The 9,541-nt window shown below is 38.5% G+C and overlaps 1 protein-coding gene across 1 annotated transcript; it reads right to left on the bottom strand.

Annotated features, from left to right (window-relative positions):
* Nucleotides 1-948: 948 nt before the first annotated feature.
* Nucleotides 949-7,570, bottom strand: LOC128607898 (matrix metalloproteinase-9-like). The gene is made up of 13 exons (XM_053625153.1): nt 7,247-7,570; nt 5,144-5,382; nt 4,703-4,851; nt 4,335-4,463; nt 3,907-4,080; nt 3,641-3,814; nt 3,256-3,429; nt 2,978-3,133; nt 2,612-2,840; nt 1,746-1,885; nt 1,499-1,649; nt 1,287-1,390; nt 949-1,141 (listed from the first exon to the last, which is right to left on the bottom strand). The coding sequence occupies exons 1-13, from the start codon at nt 7,379-7,381 to the stop codon at nt 1,035-1,037; spliced, it is 2,061 nt and encodes a 686-aa protein (XP_053481128.1). The 5' UTR covers nt 7,382-7,570; the 3' UTR covers nt 949-1,034.
* Nucleotides 7,571-9,541: the final 1,971 nt, after the last annotated feature.

Below are 9,541 nucleotides of genomic sequence, written 5' to 3'. Positions count from 1 at the left end.
CATCAAACATCAGATTGGGGGAAAATAATGTGCTCTTGAGTTGTCCAGTTTGGGGAAGCTACACACTGTAGCTTCAGATTGTTGCTCTTGGCTGATGGGGTGAAACCAGATTTAAGGTTCACCGTGGTGTGCTTTTTGTGTACTGTAGCTGGTATCATCAAAAAGTAAGACTGTAGCAGTCAAATATAGGTCTATGGGGAAAACTGGGAACTTTGGTAAAGAATGAAAGGAAAAACAAACATAGCCTTTCTAATTTATCCAGAATTTCTGGGCATTGCAATTCTGAAAAGTTACTAATATGATTGGTTTAAATTATAACCCTGCCTCCAATCATAGCCGTGAGTTTTTGAACATTGTTTGTGGTTTCATGTCCATTGTAAACTGTATTGGCCACTTTGATTTAAACCTTCTGAATTATATTTGTTTAAACCTAAACAGTTTCAGATCATTATTGCTGAATATTCTCAGCTACGCCATAAGTAGCTCCAGAATATGGGCTATGACAGTGGACCGCACATTCTTGCTTTGTCTCCTCTGATCCTTCCTCTTCTCTTAATCGTAATCATGACATTCCTCCGTCCCATGTAAGCCTGCGCTTACAGTAATTATATACTGAATATTAGATGGATGTGTAGATTTTTAAACAATGTTTTCTTATTTGCCATTTAAAATACTGCAAAAGGAAAAAAAAAGTGAAAATTCTTGCTCATATATGTGATCACAATACCATTAGTGATAAAGATAAGAGAAAATAATACATAGATGCTTAAAATACATTTTATGTAATTATTAATTTGACAAAATACTTATTTTAAGAAATAATTCAGACAATTGTTAAAAACTTTTACTTGTACAAACTTAGATTTAATACAAAGAACAGAAAATACAGAAGATAAAATATATTTTAATATAAATTAATCAATATATTCTTAACTGAATTTATCATTTGCTACAGGCAAAGATTTCTTAATATAACTCCTAAAAAATATTTGGCCATTATTATAATAAAATACTTTAATCTGATGGAATCAGATTCAGAACTTGGGACAATTCAGGAGTTCATAGACATATCCAACTTTATCAACCTGTCTCTTGCTGGTCATTCTCCAGTAGTAGATGTCTCGACAGAAGTAATAGTTTCCTGGAAAAAAATAAATAGTGATATTTTGTTTAATTCATGACCTCTGAGTAGGATCTCTAAAAACTGTAATTTGGACAAATGAAATATAACTGAAATTTGATACTTAGATGTTTTTTGCAAATGGATACCACATAAAGTGATTTACTGTTATAGAGGAACACATCGTGAGCATCCATTGGGACCTCAGGGAAGGTCACGTCAATGTGGCGAGGATATCCTTTATCTATCTGCTGAGTCTTCAGATCCAGACTAAGAAAATGAACAAGGGCCAAAAGCAGTGGAAATTAGTTAAAACTCATTTTATATGTAGTTTTTATTTAACTGAGGGATCAGAAAGATTTAGATAGACTTATTCACCTCCAGTAATTTTCCCCACTAAAAAGCAGCACCTTGCCTTTTCCCCTCTGCAATGCTCCTTCAACCTTCTTCAAACTGACAGGCAAGCCAAGTTTCTCAATTCTGCGTGGTCCCAGTACATTCTTTCCAGTGAACACCCAGAACTTAGTGCCTGAAACGGATAATCTCTGTTAAATCTAATCATCATTAATTATATAACCTATATATGGAATGATAAATTATAACAAGCTACCTAACTCTTTCTTACCTGCAAAGAAGTACATCTTATTAGTAAGAGAGCCCTCAAAAGCAGTGTCGAGCTTGGCTGGCAGGGCAGGCCATCTCTCAGAGACCATGAAAGGGCCTTTGCGTGCCTTGTTACCACGATTTGAGGACTTCCAGTAGTACCTAATGGGAATAAAAGATTATTTCCTTTAATTTCTTGAGAGATTACTGATTAATTATATATGACTAAACATCCAGGAGTACCACAGATATTAATTATTATCTGAAAGGAAATTCTCTTATATCATGTACTCTCTTATATTATGAACTGCTATCAAATACCTATGATGAATGTATACATTTAATTACCTCTTTGAATAAGCTGATCATCTGCCATCTTTATTATAGTAGACTTATTTTGTTGTATGACCCTGGGTGCTGTGTGTTTTGTCTAAAACTGTCTGGCCCCTGCACCAGTAGAAACTGTCCACGCACTACTTCTTATCAATGTGTATAAATACTCTTGGTTTGCATGAATAACCTCGGACGTCCTCTGTGAGCATGCATGTGTCCGTGTGTGTTCAGTTAGGCTCCCCACATCTGAAACGTTCTAAGGAAAACCACACTTTCTAGCTCATATCAGCACAGAACTAAAAGTTAATAGAAGTAAATAATTGTAGAACAGGCTGAAAGGGCTGACAGAGATCTGAAGACATAAATATGAGATTCTTGAGATACTTGGAAATCTAACATTATCTATACTCGTAATTATTTTAATACTTGAAGCTGCACCTGCTCTATTCCTCAAGCACACCCAACCAGGTACCTGGTCATAAAAATTCACTTTGTGTATTCTGGGTGTATATAGAGCCTTGATCGTTCTGTTGCATTCAGGCTACTAGTTCTTACCCATCTTTGAAGAAATGAAGCTCTCCCTGGATCTCTGTGATTGCATCAAATTTATCCACCTTGCAAGGATCTACTGATGGATCCACAGGCGTATACACAGATGGAGTTGTGGTGGGAGTTGTAGATGGAGTAGTATTTGGTGTTTTTTTAGTGGGTTTGAGAGTAGAAACTGGGGAAGTTGTAGTGGTTGATGGCTTGGGTGGAGTAGGGTCTGGGCCTGTTTTGGGTCCTGAATAAGGTAAAAGATGTGAATACATTATTAGGTACCATGATTTTTTTTTGTCAATAGTTGTGTCCAATATGTCTTTTTGTTAAGTCAGGGTTATAAAATGGGTGAATATATAATATCCATGTTCATGTGCATACCATAGAGATACTGGATGCCCTCAATGTCGTCCTGATGCAGAGAGAAGTCCGCTATATATTTGTACATGGGGTACATCAGAGCATCCTGAATGTTGGAATGCTCCAGACCAAGAGCATGTCCAAACTCGTGGGCTGCCACCAGGAACAGACTGTATCCTGTGACAAGCAGAAATAGGGGTTCATAGCAGTCCTTGAATTTTGCATATATGTGTTAGTGTAGTGGTTAAGAGATGTATTATTAGCTACACTTATAAAATGCTAAAGGCTCAGAAAATTACCTTTATCTGGACAAAATCCCCATTTACTGTCCTTGTCATAGTTGCTAGTTGTGGCACACCACAGTTTTCCATCACTGCGACCTTCACTTGTGCAGGAAGTATAGGTTTTCCCCAGGAAGCTGAAAGGAAACTGACATGGCTCCCCCTCAGAGTTTCCACCAATCACAGCAGTATCTGTTTCAAAATTTATACACACACATTTCATTTGCTAATGAACATCACTTGTATGTAGTAGCACCTCCTTAGAGAAAAAAATGATGTGCTGATAAACATCAACTGTATCATGAAGCACTTCCTTTAAGTAACTTTGACCTAATACTTAGTTTTACGTAATAGCTAGGTTCTCAGAAGTGATTAAGCCAAATGGTCCATTAAAGGCTCTCACCTCGGTTAGGACAGAACCCATATTTTTTGTCCTGGTCAAAGTTGGCTGTAGTAGCGCACCAGCGATACCCATCATCACGTCCTTCAGTGGTGCAACTGGTGTATGTTTTCCCCTCAAACACAAATGGAAAGACACATTCTTGACCATCTCCATTCCCGTCAAATGTGTACAGAACTGTGAAGAAAGAGAGACAAGCTCAGTTACTTTATCATCTCACATACACTGAAATGTTGCTCGGGTCTTGCCATATATAATAAAGAACTTACGCTCGCTAGGGCAGAAACCATATTTCCCATCTTTGCCATAGTCAGCAGTCGTGGCACACCATGGCAGGCCATCTTCACGACCTTCAGTGGTGCAAGTGGAATATGACTTCCCCTCAAACCGGAAAGGGAAATGACACAAAGCACCCTCTGCATTGCCATAGTAGGTCTTGATTGCTGAAAGAAAAAGACATATTCATGCTTACATGAAACTGTGATAATCAGCTCACACTTTGAAGGAAGTTATGCACTACTGAGTTTGCATGACAATCCTCAGTGAGTATACTGTATAAGCAAAACTCTAGAGGGAGCTATAGTTCTATTTTTGAGCATTTGTGCAGCATCACTGCTATTTGACAAATATTTTATGTTTGGTAAATTGATAAAATTTGATAATATTTATTTATTTTTTTTAAGTAAAAGACTCTTACCTGGTCCACTGCCAAGGGTCCAGTATTCATCATCATCAAAGTGAGCATCTCCCTGCACCCCTTCACCTGGAGGATAAGCATGTGCCAGCAGGCCGTCTTTCCCATCAAATGGGTAGAAATCTCCATGATCTGCAATATTCATATCCTAACAGTTTTCCCCTTTTGTTTTGTATTTGTATCACACAATTGCATGATGTTAAACACTGCATAAACCATTGATCTGGAAAAGTGATGAAACTCAGTTATTGTCCTCTTGACTCATAAAATTGTAAAATTCCCAGTGACAGGGCACTGCTTAAAGAGATCTGACTTGGCAGTATTTATGCTTTATTCTACTCTATTCTGTAATCTTATGATTTAAAACTAACCCTTTTTTCCAAACGAGATCATGATGTCAGCAATGCCATTGTAGAGACGTGTGAAAGTTAGGGGTGTGACATCACTCCACACCTTGAAGGCTCTGACAAAGGCATCATCAATAATAGAGGCATCTAAGTCTGGTGAGTAGCTCAGAATCCTACAGAAAATATAACAGAAAGTAATTAGTATTACAATCAGTAACTTTTGCCCTAATCCTGTAGCTGTAGTTCTGATGCTGGGTATTCTGCTGTCTTCATTTGTCACACAGATCGCATCTTCCCTTAGACTCGTTCTTTAAATGATGATCCATTTTATTTCTAAACAAATGACTATTGATTTCCATGAATGTTCATCTGTAGTGACAGTGGGGAAGTATAGCTATTTGCAAAAGCACAGGAAAAGATACAATTGTATAAAAAAGCTAACTTGTTAAACACTAAAATAGTTACCTATATGTAATGTCATTGTGATCCCACTTTAGGTCTCCATCAAATGTCTGGTAGTTGCGGACATCTGGCACACCGCAGCGTGGTGTCTTTATGGCATCAATTGTCGGTTGATCCAGCTTGCCAGTCTCTTTCAGACCCAGTTGATTTTGCAGCCTCCTCAGAGCTTTGGAAGTAGACAGTGCTCCCTGTTGTCCACTCTTATCCAGAATCTCCATATAACCAAAGCGCTTCAGGTAACTCTGGAGACAAACAAAATAGAAAAAGGCAATCAGGCAAGCTTACTTGAATACATGTATAATTTCCTCTGGTAATATATTTAGATGTGCTATTTAACCACATATACAGTGAGGGAAAAAAGTATTTGATCCCCTGCTGATTTTGTACGTTTGCCCACTGACAAAGAAATGATCAGTCTATAATTTTAATGGTAGATTTATTTGAACAGTGAGAGACAGAATAACAACAAGAAAATCCAGAAAACCGCATGTCAAAAATGTTATAAATTGATTTACATTTTAATGAGGGAAATAAGTATTTGAACCCTCTGCAAAACATGACTTAGTACTTGATGGCAAAACCCTTGTTGGCAATCACAGAGGTCAGACGTTTCTTGTAGTTGGCCACCAGGTTTGCACACATCTCAGGAGGGATTTTGTCCCACTCCTCTTTGCAGATCTTCTCCAAGTCATTAAGGTTTCGAGGCTGATGTTTGGCAACTCGAACCTTCAGCTCCCTCCACAGATTTTCTATGGGATTAAGGTCTGGAGACTGGCTAGGCCACTCCAGGACCTTAATGTGCTTCTTCTTGAGCCACTCCTTTGTTGCCTTGGCCGTGTTTTGGGTCATCGTCATGCTGGAATACCCATCCACGACCCATTTTCAATGCCCTGGCTGAGGGAAGGAGGTTCTCACCCAAGATTTGACGGTACATGGCCCCGTCCATCGTCCCTTTGATGCGGTGAAGTTGTCCTGTCCCCTTAGCAGAAAAACACCCCCAAAGCATAATGTTTCCACCTCCATGTTTGACGGTGGGGATGGTGTTCTTGGGGTCATAGGCAGCATTCCTCCTCCTACAAACACGGCGAGTTGAGTTGATGTCAAAGAGCTCCATTTTGGTCTCATCTGACCACAACACTTTCACCCAGTTGTCCTCTGAATCATTCAGATGTTCATTGGCAAACTTCAGACGGGCATGTATATGTGCTTTCTTGAACAGCGGACCTTGCGGGCGCTGCAGGATTTCAGTCCTTCACGGCGTAGTGTGTTACCAATTGTTTTCTTGGTGACTATGGTCCCAGCTGCCTTGAGATCATTGACAAGATCCTCCCGTATAGTTCTGGGCTGATTCCTCACTGTTCTCATGATCGTTACAACTCCACGAGGTGAGATCTTGCATGGAGCCCCAGGCCGAGGGAGATTGACAGTTCTTTTGTGTTTCTTCCATTTGCGAATAATCGCACCAACTGTTGTCACCTTCTCACCAAGCTGCTTGGCAATGGTCCAAGCCCATTCCAGACTTGTGTAGGTCTACAATCTTGTCCCTGACATCCTTGGAGAGCTCTTTGGTCTTGGCCATGGTAGAGAGTTTGGAATCTGATTGATTGACTGCTTCTGTGGACAGGTGTCTTTTATACAGGTAACAAGCTGAGATTAGGAGCACTCCCTTTAAGAGTGTGCTCCTAATCTCAGCTCGTTACCTGTATAAAAGACACCTGGGAGCCAGAAATCTTTCTGATTGAGAGGGGGTCAAATACTTATTTCCCTCATTAAAATGCAAATCAATTTATAACATTTTTGACATGCGTTTTTCTGGATTTTCTTGTTGTTATTCTGTCTCTCACTGTTCAAATAAATCTACCATTAAAATTATAGACTGATCATTTCTTTGTCAGTGGGCAAACGTACAAAATCAGCAGGGGATCAAATACTTTTTTCCCTCACTGTATATTGTGTATATATGGATGAATAAATGGTAATGTTAACTACGGTTACCAAGTATCCTTCAGTTATAGTTAAATAATTTATTTAGCAGAAGATGTTTAACAAGGTGCTCTATACATTTCCGTGAATCTGCAAAAATGAAGGAAGACAAGCAATACTCACTTCAGCCAGCTCAAAGTCTGTCATGTTTTTGATTACATCCCCGGGGAAGGTCACGAAGATGGTTTTAATTGGGTGACACCATGCACTTAACGTGTAGGTCCCAAGAATCATAACTGCCAAGATACTTATTCTCATGCTGAGAGCTTTCAGCCACTGATTTCTGAAAGTCTGTCAAAGTCTCTGAAGTTGAGTCTTTTTTCGTCTTCTTCTTCTGGTTGGTCTTACTCTCTGTCTAGCTTTGAAATCCTGCAACCAGTATTTATAGTTCTGATGAGACATAAATTACTCAACCTCATCCCTTTTGTGCCGCCCACGCCAGTGTTGTTTTTCTTCTTTTTTTCATTCTCTAGTGCTTATTCCAAAAAAGGAGTTCCTTTATCTATCTACCGAGTCTTCAGATCCAGCCTAAGATAATAAACAAAGAAAACGAATAACACTTTGGTGTTAAATGAACTAGCATATCAAATGAAAAAAACAAACAAACCCTGTTTTAGGCAGTTTACCAAAAGAGACAAAAACTAAAAGTATTTAGCTTGTTATTTACAATAAATGAAAAGATTACAACACTTTAGCCACCAGCAATGTTCTTAGTTACCACAATGACGTCCTCTGATTTTATATTTGATAATTTTCCAGAACAGAATAGTACTTTCCCACACATTCACACTGTAATTCTGCTTATTTTGTTCTACTGAATGAAGTAAATATTAAAATGCAATACATTGGAAGTTGGAGTCAGTACTGAAAGATACAGAGCATTATTCATGTGAACTTTAGCAATAGTTGTATTGCATAATATGTGATGCCATTTAACCACACGGCTGTACATCACAGCTGCTCATTACATAACTTTCCATATCATAATATAATCAGATCAGGAAATGTGTAGCTTCCTTCCATCCATCCTATTTTTGTTATGGTTCTGACATTCTTGTTGATTATTTATAACACTTTTATTTACATAAAACACATTAACCTGAAAAATACCTGAGAAACGAGTAAATAATATTACAGAATCATTCCGGAATTGATATTTTGAGAATAGGGTTTTGAGCAGAAAACAAAACCACGTATACAATCAACTATATGTTTGTATGTAAAGTCAAATGGTGAAGTGGTAGCTAAGTGGTCTAATGTGGGCTGTTGAGCAACACATTTAACCTTCAACTGCTCAGTTGTATAAATTGAGATACATGTAAGTTGCTCTGGATGAGGGTGTCTGCTGTATGTTGTTTTAAAGAAAGTTAAGTTTATTTACATATGTACATGCTTGTAGCAAGTAAAAAGTAAGCTGCTCATGTATTGTAACAAAAAATGTTACACACACGCACACACACGCACACACACACACACACACACACACACACACACACACGCACGCACATGACAAGCACATTACAATAAACAAAGTACAATATGTAGTATACTATAACAGTGACAGGAAAGCTACTTAGAGCACATTTAATAGCATTAATGTTGTGTAAAGTGTCCAAGTGTAAATTGTCCAAGTGACAAAGGGGGATTGAAGGGAAAAACAAATGAAAAGTCAAGTAACATGGTGATACTGGGACATAGATAATTTCTCTGCAGGCTGTTTAGGAGCCTAATAGCCTGCAGGTAAGAACTGCTCTTACCATATACAAGCTGGCTTGTCTATGTCGGATGGCAATTCGAAGAATAGACTGTGTGCTGGGTAACTGAGGTCTGAGGTGATTTTGTGTGCTTTCTTCAGGCACTGTGACCAGTAGATGTCCTCGATGGCCTGGAGTTTGTTGCCTGCAATGAATTCTGCGGTTCTCATTACTTTTTGGAGAGGGTTGCAGTTGTGGGCAGAGTATGCTTACTAGAGAGATATACTTTGTATATATTGTAACCTTAGTTTTGACAGGTATAGGTCAAAGGTCAAAAAGATACACATTCTAACTCTCTATATCTAGATCAAAGGTCATGATCATAAAAATATTTATAGTTATGTTAAATCGGGATCACATACATTCGTTACCATACATGGTATGGCCATGTGTTTTCCACCCCACACACGTTGCACACATGTTCTTTCTAACACTCTGTGGTAGGTCATAAAAATATATATAGTTATGTTAAATCTGGATCATATCCATTCGTTACCATACATGGTGCGGCCATGTGTTTTCAACCCCACACACGTTGCACACATGTTCTTTCTAACACTCTGTGGTAGGTCATAAAAATATATATAGTTATGTTAAATCTGGTTCACATCCATTCGTTACCATACATGGTGCGGCCATGTGTTTTCCACCCCACACACACATT

Source organism: Ictalurus furcatus, chromosome 5, assembly GCF_023375685.1.
Source record: "Ictalurus furcatus strain D&B chromosome 5, Billie_1.0, whole genome shotgun sequence".
NCBI classification, from domain to species: Eukaryota; Metazoa; Chordata; class Actinopteri; order Siluriformes; family Ictaluridae; genus Ictalurus; species Ictalurus furcatus.
The sequence above is the reverse complement of the archived record's forward strand: the minus strand, read 5'-3'. Positions and strand labels throughout refer to the sequence as shown.

Coding starts and splice junctions, on each gene's coding strand:
- LOC128607898 (XM_053625153.1), bottom strand. CDS start 7,381: ATGAGAATAAGTATCTTGGCAGTTATGATTCTTGGGACCTACACGTTA. Junction 3,430..3,640: donor TGGGTTCTGTCCTAACCGAG/GTGAGAGCCTTT, acceptor ATTTTGAAACAG/ATACTGCTGTGATTGGTGGA. Junction 1,391..1,498: donor AGTGGGGAAAATTACTGGAG/GTGAATAAGTCT, acceptor TCATTTTCTTAG/TCTGGATCTGAAGACTCAGC.